The sequence below is a fragment of the Genypterus blacodes genome, unplaced genomic scaffold (assembly GCF_046128005.1).
Source record: "Genypterus blacodes isolate CSIRO-AG114 ecotype Tasmania unplaced genomic scaffold, CSIRO-AGI_Gbla_v1 ptg000044l_1, whole genome shotgun sequence".
NCBI classification, from domain to species: Eukaryota; Metazoa; Chordata; class Actinopteri; order Ophidiiformes; family Ophidiidae; genus Genypterus; species Genypterus blacodes.
The window spans coordinates 5,695,916-5,719,954 of record NW_027466857.1 but is presented as its reverse complement, the minus strand read 5'-3'; the positions used below and the strand labels follow the sequence as shown (position 1 = coordinate 5,719,954).

Below are 24,039 nucleotides of genomic sequence, written 5' to 3'. Positions count from 1 at the left end.
GGCTGCAGTTGCTGCTGCAGTACTGTTGGATACATGCAGGCATATGGCAGGGAGGGGTGTGGTGTGGTGTGGTGTGTGTGTGTGTGTGTGCAACCGCTGCCACTGTAAATCACATTAACAAGCACAGATCTGGGTCATTTCATGGATGAATCTTGTAGATAAAAGTGGTTTAACCCAGGATGTTTTTGTTTAACAAGTCGTGCCAGGGAACGAGTCTGCTATTTAGATATACTGTGTGATCGGATATTATTTATGGCTACGAGCGGTTGTGGAATAGACCTGGTTTATGTCATGCAGCACTTCTTAGCGTGCCACATACACTCTTTACGATGCTCATGGTCATGGCACCTTTGTTTGACTGTTCTGTCAATTTAAGCATTGTATTTCTGCTATTTGGCTGTTCTGGCATTGGCACAGACTAAGGTTTCCCTTCTTTCATTGTTTCTGACTCCAATCTCCTGGCACGCACTCTTTGCACCTCATCTGTTGCCTGCTTCTCTTTGTTAAAAAAACCAGGACCACCTATAGAGAGATCATTTGAAATGAATGGAATCAATGCTCTATGATCACTGCACAGGTATATCATCAGCACCACAGGCTGGAAAGCCTCTTTCAGAACCACAACCTTGCTTGCAGACACATTAACAAAAAGGAAAGAAAAGGGAAGGGAAGGGGATAAATAAGGAAGAGCGGAAAGAAGGAAATCAGTTTTATTAAATTTCTCGCCGTCTTCCTTATTAGGAGAAGAAAAGGGGGAAGGCATTTTATACAGAGTCGTAAGGGATCAGACAAGCTAGCCACTGAAGCAGGGCCATGCCATGGATCAGAGAAGGTGTAAGGAGCACTTCTCTAGATGGCTTGAAACACAATTACAAAGAGACAGCAAGTGATGTTCAATAATACTCTGAATGATCTGCAGTTAAAGTGGTTATAGCGGTGCAGTTGTGTATGACTCATTTAAATTGACACAGCAATATAGTATTTCAATTGACCAGCGATTGAGGTTTTAATTTAGTTTTAGGCTGACAAATTTTCACAATTTCAACCACAGGTTTGGTCCCATGTATCACAATCCCAAAGATGCAGTGATAATTGCACCTGCTCATAAATATTCACACGTCTCTCATTTACTTCCATTAAAGCTCATCCAACTGACAAACTTCCTAATGTGTTGTCAGGGCTGGATGATTTGCAGGTCAACCTTTACCGATTTTGAACTTTATTTTCATTTGATTGATGGAAAATGTGACTGCAGCCTTTACAAGCAAACAAACATATAGCAAGAGTTTAGGCCTTGGGTTTGTACTCCAAAGCGTGTGATTGGCTGAAGGAGGTGTGCTTGGAAAGTTCCTTGTGCATGATTGGCTGGGAGAGGCAGGTGGGTGTGTGCTCGGCGGTCCCTGGCGCTTGACGGAACCATGTGATGTCACAATAGGCGGGGCCACATGGTTAGATCAAGCACAAGAGACAGCTGCACGAACCAATCAGTATGCAGGTCCACACAGGAGGAAGGCGGGGCAAGAGAGGACCGCACCAACAGAATGCGGGTCCGCACAGGAGGAAGGTGGGGCAACAGAGAGCTGCGCCAATCGGGGGGGCAGGGTCCATACAGGAGGGGAGGGGCAACAGACAGCTGCAGATCCACACAGGAAGGGGGCGTGGCAAGCTGCCCGCCGAGAGAGGAAATGTCCGTTTATGTCCAGAGAGGAAGAGGAGATGCAAACAGAGGCATGGGACTGCAGACAGGAAGGGCCGAAGCAAAGAGGACAGCCATAACCAGCTTTGGGAACTTTTGGAATCTACTTTCTCTTGATTAGCTCAACGGTCACAACATTCGGGGCTTACTTGCCATCTGTACCTTTCATGCTAAAAAAAAGACATTGCAAATCACGATACTAATTGTGTGAAACATGATAAAGGTGTTAATGCTTCTTAGATCATCCTGTTTGCCACACTTCCTGTCTCTCAGCTCTCCTTTCTGTTACCTTCCTTTATGTGTTATGTTCCGTGTGCACCTAGGTGAGGTATCCACTTGATTGCACAATTCAAATAACTGAAACAAATACAACCCTCATGACAAATAACACAGGCTTATGAACACAGACGCTTTCCAATGAATGCACCGAGTCTCCTCCAGCAAGCTCTTTCACATATACACAGAATGAGGTAGTCAATGTGTGCAAAGATGAACAAGGTAAAGCTGTGACTGCAGAAACGTGATTGTAGCCATTTCTTTATTTTATGCTTCATCGTTTGCTTGCAAATGCAGATTCAAATGGTTTGTGAGAGGACTGTAAGGGGAGTTTATTGTGTCATACAAAGGCTTATCGTTTAATACAAAGCAAACAAAGCCCTGGTAAACAGAGACACCACAGTGAGTGACTGCAGTCTATGGCTATGTCATACAGTCCCTGCTGAGACACTTACTGTCCTGCTTCGGTGTGCTGAATTGGTGTGTGTTGAAAATAATTAGGCCCACGGCTCGTATCAAAGAAAACAACAATAATACACTCCTAACCAGAGAGACGGAGATGGAGACAGCGTGGATGTGTATGCTTGAGCAAACAGCGCGTCTTAATTTCTATTTACACACACACAAACTAACACTTGTGTCCCACATATGTGCGCGTGCGTGTGTTTAGGTGCAAGTGTGTGCGTTAATCCCCTACCTGTGCACCTGAACTTCTTGCCTTTAACCTGGCTGATGCGTTTGTTGGCCAGCCGTCTGGGGTGGCTGCAGCGTGCTCCGCTGGTCTCAATAGGGTTGTCAAAAAGGTAGTCTGCCAGCCACTTCAGGTGACAGTCACACATAAAGGGATTCTGGGCCAGATGACTGGGGGAGAGTAAGGACGAGTGTGAGGAAGAGGAACAGTAGTAGTTGCCAGGCGAACAATAAGTGAACACACACAATGGCAGCGACAATGTGAACCCTCTTTCTTTTCATCTGTCTTAATTCCAACATGGTTCCCAATGGGTTGAGGTAATTCTGTAGACTACTGAGTTCATGAAATCTCTGGATGAAATCAGGAATGCATGGCGCTGAAAGTGTGTAACAAAGTGTGCTCAAAGTTGTAAGTGCATATACTCACAGAGTCTTGATGGAGCGCAGAGGAGCGAACAGTCCTTTGCTGATAGTTTGTAGTTTGTTGTCATACAGCGACAGCAGGTTGAGATTCTGCAGGTCCTGGAAGGTGTTGACCCTCAGACAGTTGATTTTGTTGGCATTCAGGAGCCTAAAACGCAAGCAAGAGATGATCAGCAAGGGTCATTTCAGTAAATCTGCTCTACTTTTCCGATTTATTAGCCTTGGGGCATGAGATAAACAAAAGGTAAAAGCATATGCCGATGATGAGAGAATTTATTTTTCTGAAGCCGCAGACATTTCCTCTGCAAAATCACATTATCTTTGGTTTCCCTTTCCATTTCTTTTCCCCCTCCCTAAAACCTCTCCTTCGCTCCACGCACGGTCATGATTATATTTCCCTTGGCCACAACACGTACGTTTGAAAATTGTGGTTTTATGCAGTGTATTTTCACTTTCTCCTCTGGAGCAGAGGGGGAATGGCTCCTGTTGGGTGTGGGCGCAAAACCCTGCTTTAATGGGAGCGAGAGGGTGAAGAAACAGGATGGCAGAGCGAGAAAAGTTTGGACGTGATCGAAGAAAAATTGAGTGTGAGAGAAAGGACAAGTAAAACTTTAATTTGGAGTGACACTGATGTACGTTGTAAGGGAGAGAGTTAAGCTGACAGCCAAAATGAAGGCGAATGAGAACTGTGAGAGACGGATTAGGCAAATGACAGGAAAGGTTTACATTCCTCCCTTCCCTCTATCCCTCCCTCTCTCCATAGCTGCACTTCATTAGCCGATATATCCACATTGTCAAGATCTGGCCTACACTTACCTTTCCCTCTCTTTTTCCTAGTTCTTTCTTACACAAACACATACTTGTTCTTTCAGTGACTCCATCCCTCTCTCATACCTGCTTTCTATTATACTCTTTCCTTCCCTTTCTTTGTCTGACAGTTGACCAACTTGGCGTCTGCAACTGCGACTTGAGCTTAATCATCGCAAGGCATCCTAACAAGCATCTATACTGGAACATCCACAGATCTAGATTTACACAAACACACAGACACACACACACACACACACACACACACACACACACACACGCACGGTGCTCTGCAACATATCCACGGCTCATTAGGTTGCTCACAGGGGGAACTAATTACCTGAAACTGCACCAGTAAAACAAAGCACCGCAGACAATATGAACAGGAGATCGGTAGCCATAAACACCTCATCGCCATCAGGGCAAAAAAACACGTATGTTCCTATTTCGATGTATTTGAGAATTTTGCAATATATGGGGAGAAATATCATGTTCATATCTCTTAACATCATATTTCCTCCCACCTCTGCAGAGCGATTGTCAACATCTACAGGAGGCGTCTTTGTGGGATTGAGCTGTGATTGTGGCACGACGTGAATATAAACAAGTCATTCACTACTTTATTTACTCACTAATTGAATCAGTCACAAGCAGATACACAGCCTTGTAATATCCCACTAAAAGCCACACGTGCATACACAAACATCAATCATTAGTATTTTACCGGTTTATTTACTGTCTGCAGGCATACATGGAGGGATATGCTTCTCCAATCAGGGACTATTTAAATGTTAATGACATAATGTTGGAAATACATTAAAAAAAATAGGTCGCTCTTCTTACCCACCCGTCTCTCCCTCCCGGTCTGTCTTTCTCCTGTCTTACCCTCTCCATCAATCCATCCATTCATCTACATATCCATCAATCTCTCTCCCTCCTCCCTCCACCTGTGTCACCTGCTACACGCCGCGCATTCTAATGACCCACCTAAGCCTGTAAAAGGTGTTTCTGGGTGAGATTCACTCATCCTCATTCTCTTTGCTTCGCTTCATTTTACGATGGAAGACCCAGAACATTAGCTGTTTCCGCAGTGGACTGCAGCATTTGCGAGGGCCATATGGCCTATACAGTATTATTACAGCCATTTTAGATGTGGGGCTTTACTGTATGAATTGTAACTGTAGTTCAACCTTATAGGGAATTTTGTATTAAAACATTTTTTTAAAACTATATAATGGTACATCTGTGCTTTGTTATTCAATGTCTGTGAAGTACTGTTCTTGCACTGCTGGGTCGATAAAAAGAGGCTAGGGAGGAAAAGAGAGAGAGAGATCTTACATCATCACTTCAGTGATGATATTATTGTTGTAGTATTCAATATGCTAACTCAGTCATCCTGATGGGACTGATTGACTGCTTGTCCTGGCTTGTCTTCCTTCCTGAAAGCAACTGCAGCTCTGTAGTAACAGGGATGTAACAAAGTCAAAACAGGACTGTGTTTGTTGGGGATTTCATCCTGTTGGTGTGCGATATGCTGTTGTTTACTGGATTGCAGCAGTTATGTTTAGTGTATAATGTATTTGAATGTTTTGCTGAGGGGGACCACACACAGAAAACAACAGACCACACAGAGAGTACATACAGTAGCTGCAGGGAGACCAGTCCATCAAACAATCCCTTGGGCAGCTCGGTGATCTTGTTACCGTACAGAACTCTGCAAAGGAAAAGCCAAAACAACATCGGATCATTTACATTAGATACAGTTTAGATTAGTTCTTTCATGTTATCCCATTTCTGTATTGTGATGAATATAATACTTTGACACTAAACTACAATATGATATGATAATAGCTGTCATATTAAAATGTCTCAGTTATGAACAACCTGTAAATGAGCAGGAATTATTCATTCTTTACTGCTAAGGTTCAAACCATAAAGCTGAAACATTATGCTTGTGTGTGTATGCAGTTGTTCTGCAGTTGTTCTTGGGAAGACTTCAGCCCAACCCAGTCCAACACATATGTAAGTCTATTACTAAAATCCCAACAAAAGCTTTTTCCTGAAGGCAAGGATTCTGAATACATTATCTTGGAGCCATTTCCGCCCTCACGCTTGCCCAAAAAACAGTTTCAGAGGGAAGATCCATAAAAGTTTAACAATCAAAGAAGAAACGTTGGCGGTAGACAAAAACTGAACCACTGCTAGAGGGCTCGCTTCATTCCCATGTTATTGTGTTTGTAACTTTTTTTTGTCTCTGTAGAGGAGTTTTCAAACTGTTTTTGTCAGATTATGAAAAACACGCACAGATGTTTCAAACACAAAGGTTGTTTTTTTTCAGCATGAACACTTTTGTGGACCATTTATCTTATTTTATCGTCAAACACTGAACATATGTTAGAGGTGTCTTTCCTTCTGCACTCGCTGCTATTTAACTCACTTGAGCAATTTTGTATTCTGACATCACGGCTCAACAGGCCTCCGCTACATGCAGTGACATTCCTGTTAACAGTGTGTATGTGTGTGTGCGTTTGTGTGTGTTCCAGCTTAACACCCAGCGGAGTTCACCTTGTCTGCCCCTTCTTGTCTGTCTGTCTCATTTTCATGCCCCAGATTGATTCAAATTAAACTGTCCTTCATGTTCTTATCAAATTCACCCTCACTGCCAAACACACTCACAGACACAAGTGCATTCACACACACACGGGCCTGTGTACAGACACACACGCTGCACATGCTTCATTGTGTTCCAGCTGTCAACACTGACAGTAATAACATATTTCTATTTGCTAAATGTCTGGAAACCTGATCATTTCCCAGACTGACTGTGTGCATACATGCGTCTGCGTGAGCAGGTCTGTGTGTGGGTGTGTGTGGTGTGTGTGTCATACTTACAGTGAGGTGAGTGAGCGAAGGCCGGTGAAAGCATCACCTGCAATGTCAGAAATCTGGTTCTTACTCAAATCACTGAGGAAGGAGAGGAGAAGGGGACGGGGAGGGAGGTAGGGAGGGAGAGAGAGAGAGAGCGAGAGAGAGAAAGAGAGAGAGGGAGTCAAGCGTTACAGTAATACACAGTAATGGGCTTCTGGTGGTGTAAATGTCCTCGAACTATCTGACAAATGATGATGAGAGAATACATCAGCAGAGGTCAAGGCAAGGGGACGGAGAATTTAAAAAAAGTACGAGGCCTTGAATGTGTATGTGCATGACAGACGGAGAGAGAGTGACAGACAAGGGGAGGGAGAGAGAGAGAGTGAAGTGAGAGAGCGAGAGAGAGAGAGAGAGAGAGAGAGAGAGAGAGAGAGGAAGTGACAGGCAAACGAGAGAAGGGTAAGCGACTGGGAGAGAGAGAGAGACATAAAGAGAGAGAGAGCGAGTGAGAGAGAGAGAGAGAGAGAGAGAGACTATAAGAGGTGGCATGTTAAGTGCAGTTCATGTCACTCACTTCCACTTCTGTGAAATGTATTATTAAACACTTCGGCTGAGGTGAGCTTGAAACTCCATCTGGGTTGTGTGTGTGTGTGTGTGTGTGTATGAGTGTGTGTATGAGTGTGTGTGTGTGTGTGTGTGTGTGTGTGTGTGTGAGAGAGAGTGAGTGAATAACCTTACAACCTTGCATTAGTCTGCAAGTCTGGCATTTTCAGGCATTTGCATGATAAGAACATTTTTCCACAGTGAGCTTTATGTCTGTGGGTGTGTGTAATAGAGACAAGAAGAGATTAAGAGGGAAAGCGCGTGTGTGTGGACTTGTCAGATTAAGTGTGTGTTACATTTGTGTGTATGTGCAGTGGAAGAGGACACATGATTGTGTATTGCAGAGCAGTACCCTCCGTATATGTCATACAGAGATACAGCAAAAAACCTTACTTGTGCTCGAGTGTAGTCATGAATAAGAATTATCGACGTGTGCTAGTCTACCTATGCATGTGCTTGTGTGTATGTGTGTGTGTGTTTCCAGACAAGACTCACATCCTCTTGAGCTTCTTGTAGGCAGTAAAGGCTCCTGCCGGGACACTTTTAATCAAGTTCTGCTCCAAACGACTGGAGAGAGAGAAAGAGAAGGGAGGGGAGAGGATGGGAGGGAGTGAAAGGAAGTGTGAGTAAAGCTTAATAAGCCTTTCAGAAATTAATTAATTACAAAATCACATTCCTGGAAAAACATAGCGGACAGTTTTGAATGCAATTTCAATAAACACATCATCAGCTACAGCCTTATTTCCTCCTTTCAGCTCTTGATATCCCAACGGATTTCAGTTTTCTCGAGTCATAAAAGCTCCATTTGACCCCTAAACTTAGCCAATTGACGTTTTAGTTTCTACAGAATGTTTCAGCGGGATTCTCGGTGCTTTGCAGCAGGCGCTGGTCAAGGTCACTCGGTGTGAAAATTGTGCAGCTCAGCGATAATGACCTTACAGGGGAGCAGTTTTTTTAGTAAGCGGTCGGCACCCTCAGCATCGTGCTGCACGGCTGAGCGGGGTTGGCTGGGTTTGTTTTTTAAATCTCGCCACAGATACCACGTGAGTATCCATTTTAAAAGCACGTTGCATGTTCCAATTCTAATCTCAAATATTTGGTTTTTGAACCTTTCATAATCCATTTCGATGACGACTCAGGGTCGTCTATTTAAATGCAGCCAAACTGCATTCGCAAACATTTCTTTAACCAAAGCAAATTCATTTAATCTCTCCCCTTGGACGACGGTGGACTCATTACACCGCTTTGGGAGCGTTACTCTGTTATCATGTGGGGAGCCGTCACCCATCGGAGGAGAAATGAAGGACGGGATCGGGAAAGGAGGCACACACACCGGCGGAGGAGAGCAACAGTGATGCGGAGAAGTGAAGTGTAGAAGTGGAAGGAGAGGAGGAGGATGCGGTGAGGTCCCAAGGCCGGCCACAGGGTCAGCTGTCAAAATGATAAATGGGAACTAATCCACCCCTCTCATCCTCCATAGCCCCCACATGCCTGTCCTGCTCTTGACCTCTGCTCTCTATCCATCCCTTCATCCATCTATCCATCTATCCATCTATCTATCTATCTATCTATCTATCTATCCATCTATCTATCAGCACATTTGTTTGGTTTCAAAACAAAACTTTGTGTCGGCTATAGAACAACTATAATATGAAAGGATTCTGGCTTAAAACGGAGCAGCTCCTCTCTCTTGGCTGGCTTCCCTCTCTACATTCCCCACATTACGCCCCTGGCATCTAACCACACTTCATTTCCACCGCGGGGGTCAACATAAATCAAGCTCGTACCGACAATGACAATGTGCACACACAACAAGTTACCAATCACATCTGGGGAGGTTGAGGCAAAGACACTTAAGAGGCTCAATCACAAAGGGGAGACATTTTAGGAGGAATATTAAAAATCCATAAGACAGTGGGGCAACTAAATGGCCGCAAAGAAGGATGGGACAGGTGGCTGAACGTGTACGCAACAGGGTGTGTGCACATACACACATGCACAATGATAAGGGCTCACTGAAACACACACATGTGTTGATGTAATGTGCTTTGTTGGTCACTTCAAGACGTTAGAGGACTGACAATACATCATCCTATTATACTTGTTTGTTTCAGGCTTTGACAACAACCTTTAATGTCATGGGGGTTATGTTTTGTATGCGAGTGTGTGTATGCAAGTGTGTCTGAGGAGACTGTACGGGCAAACACACTGTATGTAGGTGTGTGTCCCTCAATTACAATGCCCGTGTGTGTGATTCATGGTGAATAAATAGATTTGTTGCTTACTGCAAACCAAATCAGCATGCCTGCATACATGCATGTGCATTGATGTGTTTGTGCCGGTGTGTGTGTGTGCGTGTGTGTACGTGGAGGAGTGTGTGGCCATTATTTATGCTGCGGAGGTATAGCAGTATTGGCACGGTGCTGCGGGGGGAGAATTGCTCCTTTACTCACAGAGCAATCAACCAGCTGTCCTCTGTACAAACAAACAGGGTACAGCGATCAATACGGATATCAAACATGTCCCACTGTGGTGTGTCTGTGTGTGTGTGTGTGTGTGTGTGTGTGTGTGTGTGTGTGTGAGTGTGAGTGTGAGACAGAAGCACAGAGACAAAAAAAAGTGTGTAAGAGAGCGTGTTGTAATCTAAAACACAATGGCTCCAAAGAACTCACACCGCTTCCCGAGAAACTCTTTAGATTGTGTGCGTGTGTGTGCGTTATCTATCAACAAGCTCTGTTGCCGTTGTTCTTCCTATTTTAAATGGTTCCAAAACGTCTCGCCCATTAAACTAAACTGTTGTATCCACTATTTCAATGGGTCTAGTCTCACATTAGCACTAGAGGACATTGGTTTGAATTCATAAACGGGAACAATAACACAGCGAACATGTGAGATGTTTCTAGACAGAGAAGATTAAGACGGGCTCACATCTCCACGATGCCCTCGGGGAGGTTGGCTGGTATTTCGGTGAGGCCCTTGCGGCGGCAGTCCACGATGTTGTTGTTGCAGGTGCAGCTGGCCGGGCAGACGGCTACCTGAGGAACACAGGACCTCGACTCTGTCTGAGCCGCACCTGTGGAGCATCACACACACGCGCACACACACACACGCACACAGAGTATTTAATGTGCCAAAAACACGCTGACCCACTTCTACTCCCGCTTGCTACCCCATGTGGCAATGTGATAACCGTATATCAGGCTATGAAATTAGGGTAAATAACAAAAACTATAATATGTCCTCTCCTTAATGATGTGAGCTCGTGGTCAGCCACAGACAAGATGAGAGTTTACTATCTAATAAAGCCTGCAATGTTGTGTTCACGTTCCCTTCCCCTTTGTTTCAACCTTTGTCCCATGACACTGTTAAGCTTTTGCTCCCCACCAGGCAGGCAATTATTAGAGGATAAGTGTAATTTAAAACAAAATGTGAAAATGTCAAAGGTAATTGCTCATTAGTATGAAACATCAACGCTCAGAGAAAATGGCTACATATGAGAAAGGAGGCAAGGTAGGAGCGTCGAGGGAGGGAGGAGAATGAGACGGGGAAAGAAGGAAAAGGGGGTGAAAGGGAGAGAAGGAGGGAAAGACAAAAAAGGTTGGAAAGAAAGAAAGGTTTGTTATTGACGCCTGTGGCGGGGGAAATGAGAAAAGTGCAGCGAGAGGAAGTCTGGTGTGGAGCGTGGAGGCAGACGGACGAGGCTGGAGGCAAATAAAGAGAGAACAGCCTGACAGTCTATTAGCACAGAGAGCTGAATCAGAGGCCTATAAACACAGCCTATACTATCTGCAGCTGATAACGCTGCTGCTCTTACACCGGCCTGTTAGCTGATTACACGCCGCACTCTGTGTCGTTCCCTCACTGTTAGAAACTCAATGCCGTACTGTCGGAGGGCGATAACAACACCATTAATACCTGTAATACGGGTGCAGTGGTCTGTGGAGCCTCTCATCAGCATTAAATCAAACAGAGAACTTTGTAGTTGACAACAAGTGGCTGATTATTTCACATAAATGAGTGTAATTCCCAAATGAAGGAATGTTTCCTGTGTGTGACGGGTTGCAGTAATGATGCTGCGACGGTGTGGTGTGGCCTCTGAGGTTTTGCAGAAGTTCATTTGTGGTTACTGCAGCCAAAACTGACATGTAATTCTCTTTCATGTGGTAACTTTGAAGTAATCCCACAATGCAATTGGTTAAAACACGATAAGCCGGTGAAAAAGTTACCAAACCTTCAGAATAAATCACTCGTGTCCTTCGACCAAGTAGAAGCACTTTGATAGTTGAATTGAATAGCACGGGTATGAATTGAAAGGAGTGTGAGTGTCTGTGTGTGTGTGTGTGTGTGTGGGTGTGATGTACATCCACTCACCACTGCAGATAAAGTCCTTCTTTTGCACATCTGGGACGTTGAGACCCCTCATATTGGCGGGGGCCATGCATTGGGTGAAGGGAGCCAAACCGCGCCGGGCTCTGAGCCAATCGGAAAGCCAGGAGAGGTGACAGTCACAGTGGAGGTTGTTGGAGTGCAGACGACTGAGAGTGATGGAGAAAGAGAGAGAGAGAGAGAGAGGGAGGGCAGAGATGTGTCAGGGATGTATATGCTTATGCGTCGGTCATACATTCATTATTCTTAATAAGCTCATATCAGCAAACGTATTGGAGACGGCAGACAAAGAGGCTGCAGTCGTCACGCCGCTTACGTCCTTGAGCAAGACTTCTACAAGGTCTGTGACAATACGGCTTAGAGACAATCTGTGCAAAAGAGTGAGGAGAGAGGGTGAGGAAGAGAGAGAGGAAGAGGGAGAGAGAGAGGGGTGGAGAGAGAGAGAGAGAGTGAGAGAGAGGGAGAGAGCGAGAGAGAGGGAGGGAGAGAGAGGGAGAAAGAGAGAGGAATAGGGAGAGAGAGAGAGGGATGGAGAGAGAGAGAGAGTGAGAGAGAGGGAGAGAGTGAGAGAGAGGGAGGGAGAGAGAGGGAGAAAGAGAGAGGAATAGGGAGAGAGAGAGAGGGAGAAAGAGAGAGGAATAGGGAGAGAGAGAGATGGAGACGGGGAGGGAGAGAGGGAGGGAGAGAGAGAGAGAGAGGGAGGTACAGAAGGAGAGACTGAAAGAAAGGAAAATTAATAAGAAAATGTATACTTTAAGTGAAATACATTTTGTAAAGATACTCTCTACAGGTTTCACAGGTTCGCTTGGACATACATAGTAGAGAGAGAGGGAGAGAGAGAGAGCGAAGGAGGAAAAGGGAGAGAGGAGGAGGAGGAGGGTGGATGAACAGCAGAATGTCTTGTCAGCGCATTATATGCCAGCCGGGCTATCTAGCCTTTCAGAAGACAGGCCTCCCTTTGTAATAAAGCAGAGGACAAATCCTGTTAGGGAGCAGAGATGGGCTCATTGATGCTAGCAGCGGGGGCAGTGGGTTTTAATACCGCTCCCCGATTATAAATCCAGTTTATAGTCAGACCCCTGCTTGGAGATAGCCACGTCCCGGCCCACCCCCGGCTCAGCCTTAATTACTGACAAGTAGGATTAAAACACAGGGGAGAATGGGAACCGGCTGAAGGGGGGAAGGGAGGGGGGGGGGGCGACCACATGTGTGCATAATGTATGTGTGTACCTGTGAGTCAGTGTGAGAGTGTGTTGGTTGAGCGAAGACGCAGTGGCTTTGTGTGTAGTGGTTCAATGAATGTGTGTGCTTGTGTGCGTCTGTGTAGGGAGGTCATATGTTCACTGATCTTAGTATTTACACAAACACACACACACACACACACACACACACACACACACAAATACACACACACACACACACACACAAACACACACAAACACACACAAACACACACACAAATCTTATCAAGCAGTAGGTGTCTTAGTCTTTGTCGCTGGTTGGAGTTTGTGAGTGAGACACACCATGGGGTGATGTCATTACTGTTATGGAATAGATGGATGATGAAGAGGATCATAAGAGAGGGAGGTGAAAAAGAGACAGACTCACATAAAGAGAGAGAGAGAAAGAGAGAGAAGTTAAAAGATTGAGGTGACAGGGGAGGTAAGGCTTTTCATTAGACACCTCTAAGGAGAAGAACGCACACACACACGCGCGCACACACACACACTGACTGTATGTCTCACCATCCCTGCTAATCGAATGAGGGACATCTCTAAACATTTGATTGAATGAGCCGTTTTTATAAAAGAAGCAAATTCAATACAAGGATCTGAGGGCGGCAATGAAATGTAATAGAGAGGAGGCAGCAAGAAGAAGATGGGGGGGGGAGGAAGAGGATGAGGAGTGGGAAGATATGAGAAAGAAAAGTGATATACTGGAGACAGAGAGGGGGAGGAAGATGGGGGAGACGATGATAAAGTACGGCAAGACAAAGGAGGAATGTGACAAGGACAAGGACTGATATATAAACACTTACACAGGGATATACAGGAAGAAGGAAGGAAGCGGGAGGAAGAGGAGCGGGAGGAAGAAAAGTCGGAGGAGGGAAAAGAAAGGAAGTGCGAGGAAGGAGAGGAGTGCAGCCAGACAACATGAGAGAGGCAGAGGAGAGGAGAGAAATTGAATGGGGCCGGGGAGATGCGAGAGAACGTGGGGAAGGAACGGGGAGGAAGACGAGAGATGAAAGGACGAAGAGGAGGGAGGAAATGAGAGGAGACGCTCAGTCAGTGCTGACAGAAAACAGAGGCGGACGAGGGCTTCTGATTAAAAGATATTGGATATTGGCGAGTCTGCGCTCAATCTGCTGGCAACTGTGGAGCTGCTGCGGCCCCAAATCCAATTTTAAAGGCTGATTTCTCGCCGTGGTGCCACCGGCGTCGGAGCGGCACATGGGGGAACGCAGGGAACGCCGCCACGCCATTGGCTGTTGGCGGACGACGTCGTATGAAAAAGTTGAAAACAGAATGGGACAAATGACGGCGATTGAAAGAGGAAATCACTCTCAGGTGCTCCCACAGGATTATGGGTGCAGGATCACATCACCTTACCAAAGTTAGGGACACCCCCCACCCTGATCTGCGTGTGTGTGAGCGTGTGTGTGTGAGGAGATCCATCTCTTCGTGCTTCCCCGTGTACATATGCAGCCACATGATTATTCATACTCATGGAACAATATAAGAGTTGGCCTCCATTATGGCAGGATTATACGATCACACACAGACTCTGCCGCAATTGTGTGTGTGTGTGTGTGTGTGTCTGTGAGTGGTGTATGCCTATAAATGAAAACACAAGGGAACAGATGTGAGTGCAATGCATGTCATGTACTTATTAAGTGTGCATGAAAGTGGGCATTAATGTGTCTTGTGTGTATTTCTGTGTGCGTGCGTGTGTGTGTGTGTCTGTGTGCGTGCATGTGTGTGTGTGTGCGTGCGTGCATGTGTGTGTGTGTGTTTGTGTGTGTGCGCGCCCGTGTGTGTGCGTGCGTCTTGTACTCACAGCGTCCGCAGCTTTGGCATGTGGTTAAAGCTGGACAGGGGGATGAGGGTAATGTTGTTGTTGTTGAGGGTGCTGGATGGAGGGAGGGAGAGAGAGAGAGAGAGAGAGAGAGAGAGGAGAGAGAGAGAGAGAGAGAGAGAGAGAGAGAGAGAGAGAGAGAGAGGGAGAGAGAGAGGAAGAGAAGAGGAAAAACAGATTGTTAGACAAAAATACGACTCCGGGTGCCACATGCTGGTCTGGCGGTTAAGCTCTGACGCAAATCAAACACAAGGGCTATCCAAGTAGCAGGTTCAAATCCCTGTCACCTTTGAGCAGAAATAAACGCTACTGTCAACATTCACATCTCCAAGACTGAGGTTTTTCAAGCTGGTGGTGTGGTTACGGTTTGTTTTTTTGTGAATACTGATCTGCATTCAAAAGACAGGAGGAGTCCCGCTTATACATCAAGTGAAAACTGAATGGCAATCCTTCATACTTTAGCTCATTATTATTTACACACACACACAGACACACACACACACACACTGAACCAAGACTCGCGGTTCTTCCATCTCTCTGAAGCACGTCACCACTGTCTCTGTCTATTAGCCCTCTCATAAACTACGCTCTGTCTCATGTGTAGTATCGACCCAGAGCACAAATCGACCTAAACACACACACACACGCACACACACAGTCTTGGAAGAAACACAATACATATCGATCCCTCATGGTTTTCATGTAGATAGAGATGAGAGGAGCGAGCGGGCGGGAGGGTGAAAGAACAAGAAGCAGCCGTGCACGGGGGGATCAGGTTGCATTGACAGACTGGTACAAGCTGCTCGAGCTGCGTATACTAAAACATTTGGGGTGCAGCAGACGCAATGCACAGAACACACACACAGACAAACACACACACGCACTTGAGTTAGTGCATGTTCTGAGGAAGACTACAGCCTGCCACTGTGTTTAAGTGGAATGAAGTTAAGTCGTCCACATTTAAGACTAATTCAAATAAAACGCGTCACATTACCGATTCCGGGATTTCTACACTTTGCACTCCAGGCAAACGTGCGCCAACGTCAACACGCTTTGTTTCTGACCAAATGTCACAGGTCATTGATTTCACTTGGATGGGAAACACGGCTAGTTTACTCTATGTATCATTGGAAACCCTTGTGTGTATCCAAAGGCTTTTGTTTCAAGAGAGAATGAAGTGTAAGCTGGGTTTTTTTTTTTTCTATCACGTGAAACGCGATCATTTTTCACATTTGACGATGTGTTTAGGACATTCTTGGGTAAAAAAAAAAACACAAGGTCAGCACTCTTTTTTTTGTAAAGCTAAAGGGCTTTTCAAAGCGTCTACGGTGAGTTTGTGCCCCGACCGGAGTTTGAATTTCGCCGATGAAAAATCAGGGCTGGTTGTTTTAACATACGCTCGTCACAACTGTTTAAAATAGAGTAATTACCCGAGTCCTGCTGTGTTTTCACTAACACCCACGCTTCCTTAAAATAGACTGTTTATGCTACTCTGTTGTTACATCTTTTCTCTCTCTCTCTAATTCGCTCCCCCTTCCGATTTCTTCTCTTCATCTCTCCCAGCCTCAACGGCCTTGGTGGAAGGATTACGTTTCACACTCTCACTCACACATGCGCTCACACATGCGCTCACACACACACACACACACACACACACGCACGCACACACACACACCGACATTGCAGCTCTGGTCAGCCCTGTCAGGGATGATTCCACTCAGTATATATAATTTAATTGTGGAATAACAATAATTTCCCTCTGCAATTTCCCTGTCAGTTATTCTCCCGCTCACTGTTTTCTCCCCCCTCAACATGGCTCGGCCTTAATAAAGTACTGCCTGGGCCGGCTTAAGCCAAGATAAACACTAAAAACATCACTTAGATGTCCGCAACCATGTTTTATATCGTGGTCATTTTGCCGGCTTATTTTACACACCTCTGGCCCCGCATACACTCTTCAAAATTGTAGAAACACTCGGAACTGAAAAAGTTAGACGGATGGATGTTGTACAATGCATTTCTTATTTCCATTATTGAGTCATAGCTAAATATAGTGGCTGCATAATCACGGAAAGCTGTATTTATATTGATGTGAAAGGAAAATACTTGATTAAAACGATCATACGTCAAAGTATTGGCAGTAAAATGTACTTGAGTGCAAGTTTGACAGCTAACGGCTTCATGTTTTTGTGTAAAAGTATTTGAAAGTCTTGAAAAATGGAAGTATGCTGAAATAAAAATACCAGTGCATCAAGTATACACCAGTACAAGTGAAGTGCTACATTTAGTTCCACTTCTGGATCAAAGCCTAAACTGAAATGTATTAAATGTATGTAGTAGCATTACCATTTGTTTTGGTTTTTTTACAGTGTAATGAGAGAAGCCGCTCAGCAAAATGAGCTACAGAGGAAACGGCCAGAACATAGCTGTGGATTTCTAACACAAATTTCTTCGCCTGGGTCGGAGCGCTAAGCATCCGATTGGTCCAGATGGGGATTTTCCACTGGTTTTGTACCCCAAACTTACGATTCGTCCAAATTCTCTCCTCCTGCAGCCTGACAGATCCCAAATCACCGCACCTCCACCGTGTAATCACACCGAGCACAACGGATCATTGCCTGTGTAGTCATGGTCCATTTACTAATGTTAGAATGGTTTGGAAAATACTTTGTGTACTGTGTATTCGCGGCGCAGCTGTTTCCAAAGTGACGTTAGCCTGTGAATGAGAATTCTGTTTTTGACCGTTTACTGTGTTTTTATGAGCAGATTTTGTGATTAAAGTTCCTGTTCATACTGCAAGACACACCTCAGCTATTTACGGTTAAGATATTATCTGATCTGAACACAGCTTTAAATGTTCCACCTGCTCAGAGGCACAAAGGTGCTTCACAGGTTTGCTTAAACATGTAAAGTAAAGAACATAAAGGAAGTAAACACACAGATTTGTCCTTTAAATCCAATTCAAGTACAAAGCTCAAATTTCTAATTAGAGAAATGTAAACTGGTTATGTTGCAGTATGAAAGAGTTGAAGGTGGCCTAATTCTGTTTGTTAGTAAAACTCAAAGTTACTATTACAAAATGCCAATTCAGCGCAACTTTTTTTTTTTTCTTCTTTTTTTTTTAAATAGGCTGCGGTGTCCACTGCAGTGGTATTTATAGGCTGAATGCACAATGACTTTATGTGTGTGGGCGTATCTGTCTGCCTCCTTGTACAAGAATAAGTGTGGTTGCACCCTAATATTTGCCTCTATGTAAGTTGTGTGTGTGTGTGTGTGTGTGTGTGCGCACAGGAGTGAGTGTGAATGTGTATGTGTGTTTGATGCAGCGGTCTTTCGTTTTGCAGTAAAAGGGCCTCTGCAGTCAGTGATGGAGGAGGCTCTTTAGAGCCAATCCACCAGGGAGATGTTTGATCACTTGTGTGTGTGTGTGTGTGTGTGTGTGTGTGTGTGTGTGTGTGTGTGTGAGTGAGAGAGAGAAGAGAGAAGAGAGAGAGAGAGAGAGAGAGAGAGAGAGAGAGAGAGAGAGAGAGAGAGAGAGAGAGAGAGAGAGAGAGTCATGCCAGTCTTGCTGGAGTCTACACTCTGAGGTCAAAGCCTGACTCGTCAATCTCCTCTGCCTGACACGCGCACACACACACACGCACACAGGCCATCTGGCTATGTGTACAGGTTCAGAAGTCCTTTGACACGGCTCAAAAAAGAGCTGCTGACCTTTGACATCTGAGGTTTGATTAACATTGTAGTTAACTGTGTGGTTAAGGAGCGTTTCAGCAACACAAATGTATTTAAGCTTATAGTGGAACAGCCTTTAATTGAAGCCCCTGGGTCTTTGCACTTCTATGGTCTATGTATTGTTTCTGGCTCCACAACGTCTCTGTTATGCCCAATCAGCCTCAGCAGACACGGATCAATACGGTGACAGAAAGTCTGAATTACTACAACCGCTGAAACACAACAATGTAACTTCATGACTGCGATTACAACAATTATTGACTTCTCATTCAATACGATTATTCTCTCTCATAATCACTAACATTAGTTATGGTCCGTGAAAAGGACACAGAATTAAAGGAAAAGCATTATTGTCTGAATTACCGCGTGCTAAATAAAATAGAAATTAGCGTGAAATGTTCACGTTGTTGTTGTGTACTTCTCATCTTTCATTGTCATATACATGTATACACAATGCTTAGTATGAATTCTTTGCTTTGTCAATGTATAAAAGAAATACAGCACATTTTCTGAATTTCACTTACATCCATTATTAGTTTATCCCCCGAAGATTGTTGGTGAACATTGATAATATACAGAGAGGGAAGCTGGTTGATAAGTGCCATAAATTATTTGATATCCTCCCAATCGTTTTCTTTTTGTAAGTAACTCCTGGTTGAAAACCGTCTTTCTCACTTGGAGCCACTCTAAAATCTTAAATCAATACCTCATTGTGCGGACGAAACCACAAACTGAAAGCACAACAAAGCAACTTTATGACCATACTTACAACTGCATTGTTGGTTCGATTGATCGCGCTGCTTCGAATAATTGCAAACATCCATTTTCCCAGCAGGCTCCGATGTGACAAAATGAAGATTCCAGCAACAAACCAAACTCTTCCTATCAGGTTAAATACTCCTAATGGTGGTGCGGTCATTTAGTTCGATTGAATCTGGGAGCCGGTCAGAGAGTGAATTGTTGTCTTAAAGCATAAAAACCACAAAAAAAATCTATGTCCTGTGAAGATACTACATGCAGTCATCAGCTTTGGGAGCACGCAGTTTTCACTCATTGTGCACCATGATGCTGTAGCAAGGGTAAGTAGTATTTTTTCCCATAAATCATTACTGCAATAGTTTAAAAAAATAGATCCCTTAATGAGAAAATGTCCACTTTATAACACCACCATAGGGAAACGATCAACTGACTAATGATCAACTATAACACATCACAAGCTCTCCACGATTCAGCTCAGCCCCACATTAAACCATAAGTGGTTCATGTCAGGCTTTACTGTCTGATTCTTAACATCATTTGTTATAAAAATCTCAGATCAATACATTTGAACACAATGCAGCTCAAAGTGTTTAAATTTGAACAAGAAGTGTCCCATTTTGCCTCAATTACCACTACTATCGCTGTCGATATTGAGATTGTCGAAGGTCACGGCAGGAAACCCCACGGGGAGATAAACAAGACACGAAACCCCGAACACGCAAAAGAAAGAAATGGAACACTTAATTACAATTGATTACAAGCCTTTACCAGGGTGGAATGTTCCTTTAATGCTTAAGGACAATACAAAACTACGGCATTCTTATTTAAGTTTGTTGCTTAGACTGCACAGTAGCAATGTGGCTCACAATTTATCAGTCATGTCAGTATATCTGCTGTCAGTATATCAGCGTTAACTGTTGTCAACCGTCAATATCAGAAACAACATGCAGGGAAAGGTTATGCTGTTATTTATGTTATCAATCTAAATCAAGCAAACATGACCGCTTTCTAAATTGAATCTTTTGGGCACGCAAATTGTAATTCCGGGGGCAGTAAAAGAAAAAAAAAGAAATATCGATTTGACGGATGAAATGCAGAATGTTGTTTGGCGGAACGAAATGCAGGAAACAAAAGGGCGAAGGGTGAGCGAGGTATAGATTTGATAACGTGTGCGTTTGTTTGCGGTAATCTAAGAGCCGTGAGCAAACATTGATTTTTGCAGATCAAGGGACGTTAACACTCTAAACTCATCCCACCAGTGACAAATGATAGACAGAACTATCTTTGAATCTCTTTTTAATATTAGTTAGTGTTAGGAACTGGCACCAGAGAATACAAATGAAAGCAGGTGGAGGGCGTAGAAGAGGTTACAGATGAAATATCTACTAATGGTATTTCAAGACAGAAATTATTTGAGGCTAGTGGCAAGTTAAGGCCCTGCAACTAACAACATACCTGATTTATCCAAATGTTAAATCTTTGTCCGCGTCCTATGTGTTGTTGCGCTCTGCTTTATTTTCCTGAGTGCTTTCCCACACTTGCTAAAAGACTCTTTGCGTTGTGTGAAGAGCCCTTGGCGTCTTCCCCCCAGGCCTCATTACAGAGGAAATGCACTTCACTTCACTGGCCCGGATCACTCCTTCAATCACGCATTTGTTTAACCCCTTCACATCGGCCATTCACTTCTTCACTTGAGACAGACGGAGGCAACCAGAGAGAGCCACATGTTCATTTAACCTCTTTTGCTCTCCTCCACTCACTCATTCACCGGGAGAGCGATAGAGGATAGCTCGGACGCTTGAGGGGAAGATGTAGGCTCTGTGTCTGTGTGTGTGTGTGTGTGTGTGTGTGTGTGTGTGTGTGTGTGTGTGTGTGTGCGTGTGCGTGTGTGTGTTGGGGGCTGGACAGCTGTGTCCTGCCTAGCTGAGTCAGTCAGCGGGACGTTCCGACCCTTAAAATAATCAGTCATCTGGGAGTCACACAATGGCACCTGCCCAACACTGTGCTTTTGTGTATGCAGATGTGTGTGTGTGTGTGTGTGTGTGTGTGTGTGTGTGTGTGTGTGTGTGTGTGTGTGTGTATGTGTGTGTGTGCAAGATCAATTATGCTATTGCGTGTGCTCACTATTGTTCATTTGTCTTTTTAGTGTGTATACCTGCCAAACAAGGACAGAGAGAGAGAGAGAGAGAGAGAGAGGGGGAGAGAGAGGGAGAGAGAGAGAGAGAGAGAGAGAGTTTGCAAGGATGTGAATCTGTCAGTCTGTATAAGTGCATGCATGTGTGTGCGTGTGTAAAGGGGCTGGCTGAGGGTAGAGGGAGAAACACAGGCAGAATAAAATATGTGGCCCTGAATTGAATGCCCCCATCTCTCATTCTGTGTGTCCTTTAGAACGAGGGATTTTCGTGTGTGAGGTGAATGATTTTTGACCTTGTTTACTTCCAGACTGGCCTCTAAAGCTTGATGATGTCTTCCAACGGGCTCAAGGGTCTTTAGGTGGACTAGTTAAGGGCTTTCAGTGGTGGAATGGTCTCATATTTGCACCTTCCCACAGGGTTTAATGCCTAGGTCTTTATCCTGGCAGACTGGTCTCCAATTGTGTTTGTGGGGGTGTAAGGAATGCATGTCCTTTACATGTTGCTGCATACTGCATACAAGTGTGTGTCTGTGCGTGTGTGTATCTGCACTCAAGCAGGCTACTTTAATAAACTCTCAAGTGTTTAAACAACCAAAGTCCTGCAATTTACTCCTCTCATCTAGGGGAAAATTGACATTTCCAGAGTGTTGCTGTTGGAAACCACCCTGGGAAAGCTCAGCTGTTTATAACTCTGCCACCCACCCCCCCTCAGAAAAAGCACACCGGGGACTTCGGCTAATTAGTAGGTAAGGAAGGTATTTTTGCTGACCAAATCTAGAGCTTTGCTGGTTTTAAGTGTAAAATTAGACATGGAACAAAGAAAAACAGAATGCAAAGTTGATCGCAGTTGATTTTCCCTCACGGATCATTTGTTCAAGCGAAACTGTGACATCTTGGCATTTTGGGGGCGCACACAGAGGAAAGAAGAGGTTTTTGTATTTGTTCAATGGTTCAATTAAGTGAATAATGGTTGTTTGCTTTTTCCCTTACTGAGACCGATCGGTGCTGAGCGTCTGGTGTTGCCCGATGGACAAAGACGGAAGCTTTCTCCAGCAACGAGTCGTGCTCATGGAGAAGAATTGCGAACAGATTGAAAGTTGAAACACAAAGGTAGCTCTCTGAAGCTCTGGGGCTCTTTGAAGTTGTGTGTAAATGATAGTGTGTGTCGGGAGTTTAGTTACAACAGGCTGCTCGAAAAATAACACAATCAGATGTTGTTGATCCTAATCAAATAAACTGACACGGAGTAAACGGGTCCAGGATGGTCCTCGTTTTGTGATCGTTGTGGTTTGGCAGGAGGCTGCATGTGTGTGTGTGTGTGTGTGTGTGTGTGTGTGTGTGTGTGTGTGTGTGTGAGAGTGTGTGTGCGAGCGAGAATCCAATGCCAGATTTTTCTCCCGAACGATTCCTAATCTGTCACTGTTGTATTCAGTCCTACAGAAATGGTTTATGAGTGTGTTAAATTAAATTCTGCAAGTTGGACACGGGGAGATGAGTGAAGGGAGAGAGCGGAGAAAGACAGAAAAATGAATGAAAGACAGAGAGGCGTTTAAGGATGGATGACGTTGGAGAGGGAGAGAAAGAGAGATGTACATGAGGACCCACTGATGAGAGGATTATACGCGTCACACCAGAACAAATGAGACTGCGGATTGCCTCCTCTTCGGCTCTCCTCCTCACTCCTCTCCTCTCCTTTTTCCGGCTCGACTTGATTTCTACCTTCAATCTCCTCTCTCACCCCCTGTCTCCTTCCCCTCATCTCCCTTTCTCTCCCCCTCCCCGCTGCCATCACTGCCGCTCCTCCTCTCTCCTGTCCTGCCGCCCAGTGGGATGTGATTAATTGTGCGTGGGTCAGACTGCCAGCACCGAGCTCTTCCCATATCTGCTGCTGCTCCCCTCCTCTGCAGATGCACCCTGTTACTCACTTAGGTGTCGCAGGATTTGTCACAACGCCCTCCAAGGCCACACAGCTGGTTCACCTTCCTTTTCAACATTTCAACTTTAACATGCACTGGCTTTATTGCACCGGCGCGCAGCCCAGTAGTTATCAGTAGTAGTGTAATCACTGTCTGTCACAAAACTTAGACAGTTGAAATTTGATTTGGATCCCTGTTCAGCTTGGTGGTGGCATTCTGCATTCATCCATATAGGCCACGCCCATGTGCGCCTGAGTACGTGTGTGATCATTTTTCATTTTTGCCCCAATTGGCTGCCAAAGTTGAGTGAGTGTGGCTCATTCTTTAAAATGCGCTACATCTCATGAATGAATCAGTCTATCATAACAGCAATTTGTGCACATTTGCACTCACTTCACATGCAAAACACAGAAGTGCAAAAATCCACTTCTACTCTCTTGCTGCAATGTTACTGTGCATACTGAGTGAAAACAAGCAGTTTTAGCTACTGTCTCCTTCACACCTCTGTTGTGATTGCTCATCAGTGTCAGGCCTGACATAAAAACACCTAAAGTGTCCAAGCAGCCCCAAGGCTCGGAACTGATTGGTAATGCTCAACCTATATGTTACGCTCTACTACTGTATATAACACTATTGGCAGGAGGGAAATAGCACAGCAATCCAAACTTTGTCCC

General features: G+C 44.7%; 1 protein-coding gene across 2 annotated transcripts in view; it reads right to left on the bottom strand.

The window, feature by feature from the left end:
* The window catches only part of slit3 (slit homolog 3 (Drosophila)), a 198,108-nt gene that overhangs the window by 42,634 nt on the left and 131,435 nt on the right, over positions 1-24,039 (bottom strand). For both annotated transcript variants that reach the window (XM_076149098.1, XM_076149099.1), the window contains exons 7-14: positions 14,807-14,878; positions 11,735-11,898; positions 10,292-10,436; positions 7,859-7,930; positions 6,785-6,856; positions 5,535-5,606; positions 3,090-3,233; positions 2,670-2,833 (exon numbers count right to left, since the gene is read on the bottom strand). In XM_076149098.1, the coding sequence (XP_076005213.1) occupies positions 2,670-2,833; positions 3,090-3,233; positions 5,535-5,606; positions 6,785-6,856; positions 7,859-7,930; positions 10,292-10,436; positions 11,735-11,898; positions 14,807-14,878 (905 nt within the window). The remainder of the gene's footprint in view (positions 1-2,669; positions 2,834-3,089; positions 3,234-5,534; positions 5,607-6,784; positions 6,857-7,858; positions 7,931-10,291; positions 10,437-11,734; positions 11,899-14,806; positions 14,879-24,039) is intronic.